The sequence below is a fragment of the Hoplias malabaricus genome, chromosome 5 (genome assembly GCF_029633855.1).
Source record: "Hoplias malabaricus isolate fHopMal1 chromosome 5, fHopMal1.hap1, whole genome shotgun sequence".
NCBI lineage: Eukaryota > Metazoa > Chordata > Actinopteri > Characiformes > Erythrinidae > Hoplias > Hoplias malabaricus.
In genome coordinates, this window is record NC_089804.1 from 33,524,358 (window position 1) to 33,540,847 (window position 16,490).

At 45.2% G+C, this 16,490-nt stretch overlaps 1 protein-coding gene across 4 annotated transcripts in view; it reads right to left on the bottom strand.

Moving 5' to 3' along the window:
* Window positions 1-16,490, bottom strand: part of LOC136697149 (rootletin-like) — a 33,568-nt gene that overhangs the window by 2,495 nt on the left and 14,583 nt on the right. For 3 of the 4 annotated variants that reach the window (XM_066672117.1, XM_066672116.1, XM_066672114.1), the window contains exons 14-35: window positions 14,962-15,144; window positions 14,680-14,824; window positions 13,809-13,955; window positions 13,463-13,693; window positions 8,721-8,914; window positions 8,445-8,572; window positions 8,006-8,175; window positions 7,643-7,822; window positions 6,344-6,478; window positions 6,066-6,209; window positions 5,702-5,940; window positions 5,224-5,383; window positions 4,951-5,118; window positions 4,363-4,801; window positions 3,970-4,136; window positions 3,654-3,774; window positions 3,370-3,533; window positions 2,966-3,181; window positions 2,576-2,800; window positions 2,271-2,420; window positions 1,722-1,922; window positions 1,360-1,491 (exon numbers count right to left, since the gene is read on the bottom strand). In XM_066672117.1, coding sequence (XP_066528214.1) covers window positions 1,360-1,491; window positions 1,722-1,922; window positions 2,271-2,420; window positions 2,576-2,800; window positions 2,966-3,181; window positions 3,370-3,533; window positions 3,654-3,774; window positions 3,970-4,136; window positions 4,363-4,801; window positions 4,951-5,118; window positions 5,224-5,383; window positions 5,702-5,940; window positions 6,066-6,209; window positions 6,344-6,478; window positions 7,643-7,822; window positions 8,006-8,175; window positions 8,445-8,572; window positions 8,721-8,914; window positions 13,463-13,693; window positions 13,809-13,955; window positions 14,680-14,824; window positions 14,962-15,144 — 4,039 coding nt within the window. The remainder of the gene's footprint in view (window positions 1-1,359; window positions 1,492-1,721; window positions 1,923-2,270; window positions 2,421-2,575; window positions 2,801-2,965; window positions 3,182-3,369; window positions 3,534-3,653; window positions 3,775-3,969; window positions 4,137-4,362; window positions 4,802-4,950; window positions 5,119-5,223; window positions 5,384-5,701; window positions 5,941-6,065; window positions 6,210-6,343; window positions 6,479-7,642; window positions 7,823-8,005; window positions 8,176-8,444; window positions 8,573-8,720; window positions 8,915-13,462; window positions 13,694-13,808; window positions 13,956-14,679; window positions 14,825-14,961; window positions 15,145-16,490) is intronic. The other variant, XM_066672115.1, reaches the window with a different exon arrangement.

A 16,490-nucleotide genomic window follows, 5' to 3' on the forward strand; every position in this document is an offset into this window, starting at 1 on the left:
ATGCAAACACACACACACACACACACACATTATTGAGCATATGAAATAGACTAAGAAAGATCAAACTTTGTAGCAGCTGGTGCTTCTTACCCCAGAGCTAACACCTCAACATCACCCAATGGATCTGGGATTGATTTTACAGAAGAACCAAACTGAAATATCACTGAGACAGATACAGAGGGACTGCTCTTACTCCAAAAACCAAAAACTAGGTCATATATATACATACATACATATATATATATACACACACACACACACACACACACACACACACAGATATAAAGACAAACACACAGCACAGGTTTCAGTTTCAGGATTTAAAACCAGCACAAATCACCTTAAAACATCAACAATTAAACTCCAACTCCATAAGTGCATTCCTTTTCTTCACAAACAAGGAGACTTTGTTTGGGAAACTCCGGAATCATGGATATTCCTTCACTGTGTTTATCATTTCTGATGATTCCTGCATAATCATTCTGGAACATGATGTAAACAAGTCATCTGAGAGAATAAATTTGACGATGATCAGGTTCTTCTTGAAATGTCTTCATTACTAAATGAATTAATGCGCACATTGCCTTGCCATGGTTCCAGACACTGCCTTAGTGTAAAATGTCCTAAATGTAAATAAAAAAATGAAAGGACTTTTGAGTTGCCAATGTTCTGCTTTAATGCTAATGTTCAGTTTTGATTTGAATGTCTGCTGGTGTTTCTCAGACAGCATCTCTGCTGGGTTCACTTTTCTCTTTATTATTCCAGTGGAAATTAATTTACATGTAGACCACAAAGGTCCCAGTTATTCTAGTCTTAGATCTGAATGCTCAGGGAACAAGTCTGTTTATGTCCTGTTTGCTCTTCCAGCTAACCAGGCTCTATTGACTACAGCTGAATATGAGGGGGCCAGGGCTGGAGCTGGAGCTGGAACTGGAGCTGCTTGCGTAAGCGTTACGCACTATTTGCACTGAGCATCTCTCCACTACTCCACCAAAGGAGCATGAGCAGATACTTACCAGACACACAGATATCTTCTCTTTCACACACACCCACTCGTCCTTCCACAAGATCAGCAAATAAAATACACACACATACACACACAGTGCTGAGATTGCTGCACACTCTGAGGACTTTGAGGCAAGGAAGGGGTGGGTGGTATGGTGATACACATTGTATGCATTTTTCTGCATAAATAATGAGTATATTATTAACAATTAACAAAATAATGGAGCCAGGGATCTTTAACTGGAAAAGTACCCCTGTGTGTGTGTGTTTGTGTGTGTGTGTGTGAGAGAGTGTGTGTGTGAGAGTGTGAGTGTGTGTGTGTGTGTGTCACTGTCAGTGTGTGTGTGTGTGTACCTGCAGCAGTGCTATCTGTCTCTGAGCGTCCTGTAGTTCCTGTTCTGCTGAATTCAGAGAGAGATCCAGTCGTCCTTTCTCTGCAGATAAACGCATGCTGCTCTCCTCCGTCTTCAATTTCTGGCGCTCCACCTGCAGCACACACACAGAGACGTGATTAAAAACATTTGTTTTAATGAAAGCGATCAGTCATTGATAACAGCTTCAGCCGTATCATCTCAGAAATTCCACATCAGTACAGCCCTCAGTTTCGGTTGAAGGTATGTTCACTCTCTATCGTCTTCGTGTTAGGAAACAGCCATTATACTGACACCTAGAGGCTCCTTAATGTGTTCCTGTTCACTGATAAATTCTGCTCTGACCTTGTCCAGTGTGTTCCTGAGCGCGTTTTTGTCCTTCTCCAGCCGGACCGCCTGTCTCTCCGCATCTCTCTTCTCCGTCTCCAGCAAAGACACAGCTCTCTGTAGCGCTCGCAGATGTTCTTCTGCAGACACTCTCTCCGTTTGTGCCACCTGCAGACTACGCTGAACCTCACACAGAGAAGAACTGCGCAGACGTAACAACTGCAGCAGGCACAGAGATTTAAAAACGTATTAAAGCAGGCTGTGCCTTTAAAAAAGGTCCACAACATATTCAAAAGAATACATACAACCCTAATAACGACTGAACTCAGCCGCTTTAAGGTGTACACTACTTGTATAATCCCTAAAGAAAAGAATTTTGAGATAAAGTGCCAGAAATAATCATCGAATATCAGCACCTGTTCACAACTGCCATCAAATCCTCAAAGCAATGTTCTACTACCTGCTTTAAAGCTTTCCCAAAAGATGAGACTAGACACTAAACACTGTTACTTCATTTCAGAAGACATAGTGGACTAGAAAGGGCCACAAATGTTTGGAAACACACACCTCCTGTGTGTTGGAGAGCTCTGTTTCTAGCTCCTCTCGCCTCAGAGTGGTGTGTGTGAGCTCAGACTGGAGTATCTGCAAACGCTCAGATAGAGACGCCACGGACTGCTTCCCCTCACTCACTGCGGCACGCAGCTCTTCCACACGCTCCTGAAAACACACCCACACACACACATACATATATACACACAAATAGTGTAACACACAATCTAACACCCTTCATCACACACACGATTAATGTGCAGTCGTATTTAGGTTCCTCTGCTGTTTGTTTGTGTGTGTGTGTGTGTGTGGGGGTGTTTTACCTGTAGCTGTGTGCGGTCGTGTTCAGACGAGTTCAGGTTCTTCTGCAGTGTGCTGAGTCGTGCCTTGGTGGTGTTGTGAGCGGTTGTGGCCTCCTGAAGACAGAGTGTTAAACTCTGAACTTTTTCTCTCTGAACATTCTCCGCTTCCTGAGCTTTACTCAGTGCCGCATTCAGCTTATCCACCTCCCGCTGAAGTGATGAGACACGGGCCTCTGCATCTACTACCTAACACGCACACACACACACACACAAATGCACTCATTACATATCAAACTCAAATTCAGCAAACATTGACGTAGGGGTTAAACTGCTGTAGAAGTAATGGGCAGGGCCAAACTGCTTTAGGCTGAGTAGGTGGGGTTTACAGGTGTTTTACCTGATGACTGTTACCTGTCTGAGTATGTTGTCGTGTCGTTCCTGTGCACTCTGAGCCTCTGTCTCTCGCTCAGTGAGACATACTCTTAGTCTCTGTATCTCTCCCTCCAGGCTCCGCCTCCCTAGCTCTGCCCTCACAGCCCGAGACTCCGCCCCCTCCAAAGCCTCCCTCAACCTGCGACGCTCTGCCTCCAGCCGAACCTCCGCTGCTCGCACTTTACTGCACTGGTCCTGAGAGAGAGAGATAGAGAGAGAGAGAGCGAGAGAAAGAATCCACACATTACACTGGTGGTTCGAGTCCCAGCTCGAACAGAAGCACCAAACTACATCTGTAAAGTGATTAAATTGTAAGTCTCTCTGGATAAGGATATAGAGTTATACCCTATTCTTTGTATGTGTGCGTGTCTGTGTGTGTATACCTGCAGGTGTTTGCGTTCGCTCTCAGTGTTCTGTAGGGCTCTCTCTAGTTCATTCACTCGTTCATTGAGGATTCTTCTCTCTCTCTCTCCTCTCCTAACGCACTCCTCCTGCTGCTGGAGTAAAGCCTGAGTAGATGTCAACCTGCTGTCTACAGCACATCTTCCTACACACACACCAAAATACATAAATAAGCAGTGAGATGTCACAGGTCAAATGGTGTTTTCTGGATTTTATAAATGAATATAATATAGTGTTTGTGTGTGTGTGTGTGTGTGTGGTTTACCTTCCTGACACTGCTGCAGTGTGTTATGAAGCTGTGTGAGACGGTTTTGAGCAGAGTCTCGTTCTCCATTCACTTCCTCCAGTTCCTTCTGTAGTGTCCTGAGCTGGCTACGAGCCTCATCCTATACACACACAGACGCACACACACACACACCATACACACACACACACACACACACACACATTTGAACCAAAGCAATTATGTAGTCTGTATTTACTAGTGATTTATAACATGTGACCAAAGTGAGAGGAGCCAATTGGAGAATTTGATACATAAACTTTTAATTTAATGTGTGTGTGTGTGTGTGTGTGTATACCCTGTCTCTCTGAGCCTCTCGGAGCTCCTGGAGGAATTCTTTGAGGCTGTTGCGCAGAGTTTCTGGTTCGAGTTCTGGAAGAATGAGTGGGACAGGCGTCTCTCCTCTCTCCAGAGACAAGGAGCGAGACATTAATGTGTTATCAGGACTTGCTTTATCTACTGTCTCTGAGAAAGAGAGAGAGAGAAAGAGAGAGAGAGAGAGAGAGAGAGAGAGAGAGAGAGAGAGAGACAGCGAGAGAGACAGCGAGAGAGACCAAGAGAGACTTTCAAATCTTTAAAAGAAACTTGGTAATAATTTATTGACAGCGAGAATGTTCAGTGCAAATCTTGCTCGACCATCTTTGCGCTAAGCTACTTTGGGCCGCATCAGCTGTAAACTGTAACTTCTCACCTTTAGGGGGCGAGAGTGAACAGCGCAGTGGGGACATGCTTGTCCGTCTAGGGGGCGGAGTGACACCAGATATCAGTGAGGAGTGGGAAGAGCCTGCGGGGCTGCGTCCCCTGAGGCCTCGACCCCCGGCGCCGATGCCGAGCGAGCGGGCAAGGGAGGACTGCAGGGCAGCGAGTCTGAACTCCAGATCCCTTCGCCCTGCCTCGGAGCGAGTTAGCTCCGCCTCTGTGGCTGCGAGGCGGCCTTCTGCCTCGCTCAGACGCAGCACTGTGGTGGCGGAAGTCTCTGCTGCCGCCGCTGCCCGGAGAGACAAGTTCCTTGCCTCGTCCTGGAGCTTCTTCTCACAGCCTCGAGACTCCTGCAGCTGAGCAGATAAATCACGCTCACACACTCGCCACATGCTCTCACTCTCACACACTCGCTTCTGCATACATGACAGCTATGGAGAGAGAACAGTGAGGATGGGCAACGAGGGGAGACATAGGAAAGAGAGAGTTTAAAAAGTCCTTCAAGATCTAGACTTCAGTGAGACAAATATTAATCAACGGCAATTTAAATTTTAGCTTTTTTTGTGCATTCTGTCTTTACCTCTTTTTTGAGGGCGTTCCTGGCTGCTTCGGTCTCGCTGAGTCTCTGTTTGAGGGAGATGAGCTCCTTCCCTCTGTCCTCCTCCCTCTGATCATCCAGAGATAAACGAGTCTGAAGCTCTACCACTTCTCTTCCTTTCTGCTCCTTCTCCCCGTCCAGAACCTTCAGCTGAACACACACATCATACAGGTGTTTGGTTTCTTCTGACTGATGGTTTAATTCAGCTACAGACCATTTGTGAGGTCTGTGTGTGTGTGTGTGTGTGTGTGTTACCTGTCTGCGTAGATCCTGTAGTTCTCTTCTGGCGTCTAGTCGTGATTTCTCAACCTCTCGCAGACAGCTACGCAGTTCCCCAACTTCCTTCTGCGCAGACGCCAATGTCTCTTCCTGCACAAGCAGCCGCTGCTCCTTTTCCTCACACTGACGCCTCACACTGATCACACATACCGGAGCCAATGGTGCAGAATTAATCAATACAGTGACTCTTATCAATACAAAGGGTTTATCAATACAGGAACTGCAATTAATACAACCCGTCTGATCAATAAAAAAAGTGGTATCAATAAACCTGCTCTATTTATATACTGTACTTTATTTACCATGCAGACACTAGACAAAGGACACTTTGAATGAATTGAAAACACTTTTATTTTGGCATAAATTAGTGCATGTTATCACATGGCTTTTTGACATTATATTTACAAAATTTGATCAGTCAGATCTCTGTGTGCATTTCCATGGTAACACTAACCTGATTCGCTCACTCTCTGCTACTCGCAGCCCTTCCCTCAGCTGAGTGTTTGATTGGCTGAGAGCGTCCCTCTCCTTTGTGATGTCACTTAATGAGCGGCGCAGCTCTGTGGCATCTCTACAGTTTCTCTCCTCAGCATCTAGTGAGCGACTCAGTCTTGTCTCAAGCTCCAAAAGCTCTCGCCGCACAGTGTCACGACTCTCTTCACACTCACTCAACCGCACACGGCACTCCTCCAACTGAGACACAAACACACACACACCAAATTTAACCACATAGAGAAGCACAAGGAAAATGTAATATTATAAATACACATGTACATATACTCTGTTTGTGTGTGGGTGTAGGCACATGTGTGTTGAACCTCTCTGAGTGCTGTGTCTGCACGAGTTTGCTGATCTGCGCAGTTTTCCTGAAGTTTTCGCAGCTCTCGACTGTGAGCAGTTCCCTGCTCCTCTATCTGCTCCTGGACTTCCTGCAGCTCTGCATTCAGAGCTGAGACTGTTACCTACACACAAACATGTTTATGACTAGAGAACTGACAGGGGACACAGAGTAATTCACAGATGGGAAGTCAAGAGAAAAGTGAGATGGAAGTGAAAATGTTTGCATTCGAAGTAAACTCAGGTGTATATGCATTACCCTCTCTTGTTCTTTCTGATGCTGAATTTCTCTATTGAGTTTCTCCAGCTCCAGTGCTGCACTGCTCAGCTCGTCCTGCAGGGAGCGTAGTCTCTCAGACAGAATGGCCTTTTCAGTCTCTTTCATGGATAATGCCTGCAAACACACACGTTACATACAGAGGTGTGTAATAACTCTTTCTTATGTGTGTGATGTAAAGGTGTGTTGTTGTTGTGTGTATAGTGTGACAATGTGTTATTGTGTGTGTAGTGTGTCAGTATGTTATTATGTGTGTGTGTAGTGTGACAATGTGTTGTGTTTTATGTGACAGTGTGTTATTGTGTGTGTAGTGTGACAATGTGTTGTTGTGTGTGATGTGAAAGTGTGTTACTGTGTGTGTGTAGTGTTACAATGTGTTGTGTGTGATGTGACAGTGTGTTATTGTGTGTGTAGTGTGACAATGTGTTGTGTGTAATGTGACAGTGTGTTATTGTGTGTGTGTGTGTGTGTGTGTAGTGTGACAATGTGTTGTGTGTGAAGTGACAGTGTGTTATTGTGTGTGTGTGTGTGTGTAGTGTGACAATGTGTTGTTGTGTGTGATGTGACAGTGTGTTATTGTGTGTGTAGTGTTATAATGTGTTGTGTGTAATGTGACAATGTGTTATTGTGTGTGTGTGTAGTGTGACAATGTGTTGTGTGTAATGTGACAGTGTGATATTGTGTGTGTGTGTAGTGTGACAATGTGTTGTGTGTGATGTGACAGTGTGTTATTGTGTGTGTAGTGTGACAATGTGTTGTTGTGTGTGATGTGACAGTGTGTTATTGTGTGTGTAGTGTTACAATGTGTTGTGTGTGATGTGACAGTGTGTTATTGTGTGTGTAGTGTGACAATGTGTTGTTGTGTGTGATGTGACAGTGTGTTATTGTGTGTGTGTAGTGTTACAATGTGTTGTGTGTAATGTGACAATGTGTTATTGTGTGTGTGTGTAGTGTGACAATGTGTTGTGTGTGATGTGACAGTGTGTTATTGTGTGTGTAGTGTGACAATGTGTTGTTGTGTGTGATGTGACAGTGTGTTATTGTGTGTGTGTAGTGTTACAATGTGTTGTGTGTAATGTGACAGTGTGTTATTGTGTGTGTGTGTAGTGTGACAATGTGTTGTGTGTAATGTGACAGTGTGTTATTGTGTGTGTGTAGTGTGACAATGTGTTTTTGTGTGTGATGTGTGACAGTGTGTTATTGTGTGTGTGAAGTGTGACAGTGTGTTGTTTTTATGTGTAGTGTGACAGTGTGTTATTCTTTGTGTGATGTGAAGCCCACCTGTTGTTTCTCGCTCTCTGCCTGCAGGAGGCGCTGGTCTGAGTACTGTTGTACGTTTCTTAGTTCCTCTTGTAGCTCATCTCTCTCCCTCTCTGCACTCCGCAACTGATCATCCAGCTCCTCTTTCTGCCTCCGGAGTGCCCCCTGGAGCTCAGCCTCGGCACTGCAGCGCATCGCCTCCTACAGGACACACACACGAATGACACGTTACACAGCCACACGAAACATGATCGTATGGTAATTTTTCTGAACTGAAAAGCATTCATCAGGGGTGTGTTCCTCTTTGTTAGTGAGGCTGGTCCCATTCTGTTTCATGCTGCTCTCTGGACATTATACATGATACAGTACACACACAGCGCTGACCTTCTCCTTGGAGAGAGTCTCTAGCTCCTCCTGGTGTTGGCTGAGGGTGCTGCGGAGAGTGAGCTGAGCCTCCTGCTGGGCTTCACTCAGAACCTGTTTGAGTGCTGCTTGCTCCCTCTCTCCCTGAGCCACCGCACTGTCTAGATCGACTCGCAAACGCTTCACCTCCGCTGGACAGAGAGAGAGAGAGGTTACAGAGTAAGGACAAAGTGCCATGTTGTGATACAGTGAAAACACAACTACTCTGGACCTGATATGCCGGATTTTCTCTAGAAAATTTCCAATGTTCATGTGTGAAAGTGTGAAAGAGTTTAGAGAACAGCACCTGTTACAAAACTTTAACTCAAATTGTAGCGGAGAAACAAACTTGGAAAAAGCTGAAGCACACTATTCAGATTTAGGATCTATGATCCTGAGACGTTTGGTCATCTCTCTGTACCTGTCACTGTTTCATTGCGCTGTCTCAGGTGTATGTTTTCTGTCTCCAGCTGTTCTCTGCGGGACTCCAGCTGCTCCAGCTGATGCTGAACCTCAAACAAATTTGCTTCCAAAACCTCCTTCTCTGACCTTAAAAAAAACACACAGAAATTTCATATTAAATGCTGGTAGTATTATAAGCGCAAGATTATAAACCAAATCCCACTCTCTCTCTCTCGCGCTGTTCTCTCTCTCTCTCTCTCTCTCTCTCTCTCTCTCTCTCTCTCTCTCTCAGTACCTGACCATTGCCAGTTCTTCTGTCAGTGCCGCGTTTTCTCTCTCTGAAGCCGTGAGTTGGACGACAAGTCCTGCCCTCTCTCTGGCAAGCTCCGCTCTCCCTCGTCCAACCACTTCCAGAGCCACGCCTTTCTGCTCACCTTCACCACGGGCGAGGCCAAGCTCTGCCCCCAAAGAGCTCACCTCACCGCACAGCTGTAATCAAACATGAACATATACATGTGTTAGAGAGAGAGAGAGAAAGAAGTGAGAAAGCATTAGAGAGAGTGTGTTCTAATTAAAGATTTGCTTCATTGATATGACAAAATTACATTTATATTGTCAAAGCATTAAACAACATCACAAAAAAAATTTGTTAAGGAGAAAAGTAATTAGGAAAAGTAATTGATTATTAAATGAACTCATTTTACAGTAATTAAACATATTGTATTTATAACAACAAAAAAGGACTAACTAAATGAAAATGTTTTGTTATAAACTCTGTGATAACATATCAAAAAGATATCTTTTAATAAAAAAGATGAAAAGCAAAAGAAAACAAATGTTCAGAGCGGAAATCAAGTTCATTGAAGTTCATTCAAATTTGCTCTATGTATATTTTTTGCTCAATTATGGGAAAGCATAGCGAGGCATTAGAAGGATTATGCCGTCTAAATCTGAGTTACATGAGCTCCAAAAGTTTTTAGGAACCTGAGAAAACAATATTTAAAAAGTTCTTATCTGAGCAGTAAATAATTATGTGCTCAAATAAAAATAAAAAAACAACGTTATTACAGTGTGTGATATTCTGTGTGTTAACATCTCTCCTTGTGGCAGTGCAGTTTTATTTGAGGTTATTATACTTCATTATGATATTTACGATATTTATGTCATTTACATTTACAAATGACAAATAAACTTGAAGCTTGTTGTGGAACTTGATTTGAGATTCTTCCAGAATTTCAGGGACCTTTTTTCAATGCTGATGATCAATAGCAATCAGCCGAGTTTAGCCCTGAACACGTTGGTTGGGGTTTTTCTCTGGACATTTTGAATCAATCTGCAGTATGCTGCATGCAGGACTTCAGTGGGATGCTTGTCCCATCTACTTTAGTCATGATGACTGAGTGAACCCCAGATTTTTCTACTGTATAGTGCAATGGGCAGAATTACTATTGAGGATCTTTAACCAGATTCTAATTGGGAAGTAAGTTTTGGATTGATTAGAGAGCTCAGCCGGCCTTTTCCTTCAGTGCATCCACAGCCAAACTAAAGCCTTCTGAGGCACTGATATGCAGTCCCAGGTAATCCTCAGCTTTCCTGAGATCTGGCTTTCTTTCAGAAGATCATGACTTTAGTTTTATTAGGGTAATTCTGATAGTACTCTTCATGCCCCAGTCTTTACTTAAATCCAGAATGGTACGCAGCCAGACACACTGGAGGAACAAGTGAGACAAAATTTCTCTCTCACCACAAAAAGGACAACATCCCGCAAGTGCAGGATTAATCCGTGCCACTTGTCTGTTTGTGGCTATAATCCCATGCACAATCCTCCACTGGAGGTCACTCTCCCTCTTCTCGATGGGTCTTTTGTACAGGGTCAACCAGCTACATTTAGAGGGAGCATCTGTCCGAACAACCTGAGCCCACCTAGACTCCTTCACGTCCCTCAGGCTGCGATAATTCACCATTTTGACACAAGCCTAGTACAGGGACTGCTTGTGTAGACCACTGTAAAGTTCAAAGAGAGGGGGTGTCTAAAGACAGGATCATCCCCTGCCCCTCCTGCCCGTCCTCCCTGTCCATGTCTATTGCCAGCTCAGTAAACACAATCCCTTCATTCTGTAGTTGCTCCAAAGGTGTGGTGTCCTGGTACTCACAGGCAGCAACAGATAGGTCAGACTTCAGCCGGTCTAGCAACTGTTGAGCCAGTCGCACCAACCTCAGACCAACCATTTCAGCCAACAGCACTGCAGGTACCCAGTCCCACCACCCCCATCCTCAGATCACAGACCTTGACTAGCCCATTGTCCAGCAGGGCAGCCCTTAAGGCCCCTGAAATTTGGCAAAATAATGCAAATGTTGAGTTATAAAATAGTGGCTCTTCAAAAGATACACACTGAAGGAACAGCTGATTTATCCATCGAAAACGAGAACAGAGGCCATGCTTCCACCGCCGTTACAATCTTTTCTAAAACTCTTTGGGTCTATTTGATACATAGCAGGACAGAATCTTATAGTCTGAACATAAAAGTGACAGAGGTCTTCAGTTCCTTACAAGTCAGAGGTCTCCCTTCTTCAGTATTAGGGACAAGACCGTGCACTGAAAGCTTCTTGGAATGCACCTTGACATCCAGGCTGGCCAGCAGAACCTCAAACAAGTCACTCCCGATGATTCCCCCAAAAGGCCATGTAGAAGTCCACCGTTAGACCATCAATACCAGGTGCTCTCCCAGACGTAAGCTTACAGCTGCAGTGAGCTCCTCAAAAGTGAAATCAGCATCCTGGTCCTGCTTGTATTGGTAGTCCAGTTGAGGTAGGTCCTCGAGCAGGGTCCTGGAACACTGCTGATCCAGAACACTGGTCATATACCATTCAGCATAAAAGCCCAAAGCCTGTCTCCTCACTTCCACTGTGTCTGCAGTGATGGTTCTGTCAGCTTTACGAACAGACACCAGGGTTTTGTGTTGGTGAGAGGGCTTTTTTTCATTCATTCATTATCTGTAACCTTTTATTAAGTTCAGGGACACGGTGGGTCCAGAGCCTGCCTGGAATCACTGGGTGCAAGGCAGGAATACACCCTGGAGGGGACACCAGTCCTTCACAAGACAACACACACACTCACATATTCACTCACACTTACAGTCACTTTTGAGTCGCCAATCCACCAACGTGTGTTTTTGGACTGTGGGAAGAAACCGGAGCACCCGTAGGAAACCCATGCAGACACAGGGAGAACACACCAAACTCCTCACAGACAGTCACCTGGACCTGGACACTACCTGCTGTGCCACCGTGCCGCCCTTGAGAGGGCTTATCCAAATAAAAAAAAAGAAAGCAGTAGGAGCATTCATGTGCTGTACAGACAGGAACCTGGACCTTACTAGACAAAAGAACCGAGACAGAAGTCTTTAATCTGGGCTTATCAGAAGGCCTCTATCTTCTGTGACTTTTTGAAGTACCACATAAAACTGCCAGAGGTAAACTACCTCTGCTCTGATCTGCTCCACAGAGTATAACATCTCACTGCCAGACTGACTCCTTCCAAAATCTGACACCTCAGACATTCTGTCCTCCTTCATAGCCTCTTCCAGAGACACGGCTGAACCTGAGTCTCACTGACTAGTTCTGACTCCAGCTCCTTAGCACTCAGCCCCAGCCTCCTCATTGTCCCCTCTCACCACATCACTCACCACACCACCGCTGACCTAAGCACTAACACCACCACTCACCAATCACAACATGTCTGTCTGTCGTCATTGCTTGGTCAGAGCATGATGGCGTCCATCTGGTGACTGTTGCTTCTGCCCATGTCTCACTCGTGTTTTGTTAATTAGTTGGTTTAGTCGTTTTGCTCAATTTATAGCTCTCTGTGACTGTACTTGAGTGCAGTTTTTCTCCTCTGCTACTCTCTCCTGTGAGATCTAACCTGGGGGACTGGTTTTCTCTATTGCTGCCCAGAGGTTAGCTGTTTGCTATCTCTGATGCTAACCGCTGGGCCTGCTGATTAGAGGAGCCAGTTCCATCGCCACAATTTGGCAGTTGCCTGGCTGTGTTTGCTGCTTTGTGCACTGGGACTATGGACCAACAAGCTTGCTGCTGCCACCTGTGCTTGCTGTAGATATTGTTGCTGTCACTGATGTTTGCAGAGGGAGTGATCATTAGCCTCATTAACTCCTGTATGTGTAACTTCCAAGCTCACCTGATCACTGGTCTTAACAGCGAGGTTCACCCCATCACCAACCACCTCTCCCACCTGAGCACCTCAACCTTACTACCCACTTCAACAGTTACCTCGCTGATATGGCTGATGAACTCTTCATCCACTGTTCCCAGCAGCAGGCAGGTCGGCTTGACACTGACCATCCCCACTACCTGCAACACTGCCCTTCAACCGCTCTCTCGCCTCCTGTCCATGACTTGCCTCCGGAACTGGAGCCACTGATGAACCATCACCAGGATCTGCAGAAGCATTACTCACAGCACCCCACTCTGGAGCCCCTCTTGGTTCAGCTACAGTAGTGGCCCTGTCCTCCCTCATAAACACCACCACGGCTTTATTCGTCCACAAATCAGAATAGATTTGGTAATCACTGACTTTCTCTCCCACCGCGATCACCACGTATTCCACTGCGGCTTGGGCCAGGGGGGATACACATAAACCATGGCGAGACGCCATGAGTCGCTCCCCACCGCATGAGGGAGTTTAATCGATTACATTAGTGTTTAAGTGAACAGTAAAAACTTAAAATACAGGAAGCCCAACACCAGAGAAAAAACTAAGGAAAAGAGCACACGGTCACCTCCACACACACGACTGGTCTCACACACTCGCAAACACTCCGCCCACTCTCTCTCTGCATACTTAGAATGGGGGAGTGTTTGTAAGTGTGTGAGAGCGGTCATGTGTGCAGAAGTGAGCTTGTACTCTTTTCCTAACCTTTGAGAGATTGAAATGAAGAAAAAAATGGACTGAGCTGCACAAGTAGAGAAAGGTGTAGGTGTCCAGATATATATATATGATATATATAGTTTATATCTGACCTGTGTCACTCTTTCCTGTAGTTTCTCTCTGTCTGTTCGGAGCGCCTTGAGCTCCGCTTCTAGTCCTGCCCTCAGCAGCTCAGACTCCTGCAGTGATTGGTTCAGAGTGAGGTGGGTAGAGTCTAGCTCAAGTCGGTCCTGTTCTATTCGCACCAGCTCATCTCTGATGGTTAGTTTCTCCTGCTCTGCCTCCCTCTTCTGAGAAAGAAGGACACTCTTCTCCTCCTCCAGCTGAACGCACACACACAAACATTCAAATGAACACACAAACAAATATCCAGCTGCTTAAAGAACTATTTTTAAACATAAGTGAATGAGTATGATGATGGTCATGTGTGTGTGGTACCTGTATGATGATGCTGTTCAGGTCAGATTTATCCTGAGCTAGTCCCTCATTTAAGGCGCTCATTTTGGCCAGAGCGTCTCGGAGTGCAGCTTCCTCAGAGTTCAGCTTTGCTACCAACACCGTTAACTCAGCGTTACTGCCCTCAGCCTGGACACACACACACACACACACCTGGAGTTACAATTAGTTCATAATAAAAGTGCACAAAGAGAAAGTGATTTATGCCTGCAGTTCAACACACTCGGAGCAGAACACTAACCACTCAGGTATTTTAGGTAAATGTAGACGTGTGTATATGTGTGTCAGTGGTGATTGCTCTAAGACTGCAAGGGAAGCTCAGCTTCCCCTAAAATGTAAAAAAACAAGTGATCAAATATATACTGTTGTGTGTCCATGTCACTGAATAAATATGCACTACAACGCGCTCAACTTTTGTTCAGAATCAGCTTCTTATCAATGGTAAAGATGCGGCTTTCCTCTCAATCATTCCCGGAGCTTTCAAACAGTGCGGACGCTGAGTGTCCACAGAGTTCAATAGCGAAGCAGCGAAGTGCAGCGAAATGAGACGAGTGATTGGATAAATGCTGGGCTTTGTCCCGCCCATCGGACGCTCAGCGTCTCTGGGGGTCTATGGGGCAGTGAGCTCTGCTGGCCATTGAGAGGACACTAGTCAAGTCCCTGGAAAAGACGCGTTGTTGGTACAACAAGGTCACAGATAATTTTCTTCAAAAGGAACGGAGAGTAGAATTTACGTATAAATAAAGCGACACATTTTATGATGTAGGCCGAAATTGAGCTTCCCCTCCTTGAAAGACCAGCATCCGCCACTGATGTGTATGTATTTGTGTGTGTATATGTGTGTGATCCACACCCTGCTGAGGGCGTCAGTGAGCTGGTTCTTCTCGGTCTCCAGCAGCTGTCTCTCTATCTCCCTCTGCTGGAGCGCCTCCTTTACTGCAGCCAGCTCAGAGCGCTGAGAACTACATCGATTCTCACTCTCACTCCACTGACACTGACTGAGAGAGAGAAAGAGAGAGAGAGAGAGAGAGGGGGGGGGGGGGGATTTGTCAACAAAAAACCTTGCATTTCCAAAAAAACATTTGATTTCTCATTAACAGGAAACACAGCATCATGAATGTAATTTCAGACTCACAGTCTCTGAGTCTCTGCTTTCGCTCTCTCTCTCCCCTGAGCCGCTGCCTCTCTTTCCTCCCTCTCTCGCTCCTTCTCTCTCTGTGCAGATGCCACACATTGTTGCAGTCGCTCACACTCCAGCTGCAACAGCTGCTCTCTCACCTGCGCCGCCTGAGCAGACACCTCTAAGCTGTCCTTATCACTGAGAGAACGATAGAGAGGGAAAAGAGACAGAGAGAGAGAGAGCGCGATAGAGAGACAACAGAGAGTCAGGTCAACCTATGTGACACAACTAATGGTGCTTTTCCACTGCATAGAACCTACATGACTCTACTTGACTCAGCACTGCTCTTTTGCTTTTCCACTGGCCAAATCTAATACCTGGTCCCTGGAACCGGGTAAGTTTTCAGTCCCAGCTCACTCCAGGTTCCAACCGTGCCGAGTAGGTACTAAATAGTGACATGTAAACCCTGCAGAGCTCTGATTGGCATAAGCCATGTCGATCACCATAAAATGCACAGCTCATTCAAATCCAGCACAAACTGTTGTTTGTAAAATCACTTAAATTACAGCAGCTTTCACATTTACTTTAATTGGACTCACAACAGCAGCTTGTAACTTTACCTCAAGGTGTTTTGAAGAAGTTTATATGTTCCTTGGCTCGGTGGCTGACAAAAATTTCCAGTGAAAGATGAATGTGCAACAAGTAAAACTGAGAACTGGGTGCGGAGCCGTGTTCAGTCCAAAACAAAAACACCCACACAAATACATGAGGGGTAAACAGCGCCTAACTTTTCGCTGCCGTTGTCGTGGTTTTTGAAAAGCCAGCGATTCCTGTTAGAGACGGAGTTTTGCAACGTCACTTGGTCCTTTTCACAGAGGAGCCCTGCCAGTGGAAAAGTGACTAGCGTTAAGCGTGATGTGCCGAGCCGTGTAGATTTGAGTCGATTAGAGCCAGACCCATGCGGTGGAAAAACGACATAAATGTATTGTTTTTGTTACCATGCCTTTAAGACTCATTATCAGTAAATGAGCTCTATTCTGATTGGTCACTGCCCTGTTTTGTGTGTCACTCATAAAGTGGTGTTGGCAAAAATAGTCTTTATAATGTCAAAAGGAAAGGACAGACTGTTATACAACAGTTAGCATACAACAGTTAGTTACAGTCTGATTGGTTAAGAAGCGTTCTAAAGTGTAAAAAAACACAAAATGTTTAAAATGAAGTCATGCAACTGTGGTTCAATATGGATATATGCTATATTAGAAGTATAATACATTATGGCTGGTTACCACTTATGGTGCACTACAAAGGGAACATGCAGAGATTTGAGATGCAGCTCGACCGAGCTCACCGGGCTAGATAAAGACTCTCAAGCACAAGCAAGTTTATTTGGAGTAGGCTACTAGGCAGGTTAGTGATACTGTAGTGGTGAGCTGAGGCTGATCCAGTCTGGGCGGTGTGTGGAGTGCAGTAGAGTTCGTTACTGTCATGTAGCAACAACTATAATTTGGTGGAAGGATTGACTAATTTCATAAACATTTTTGACA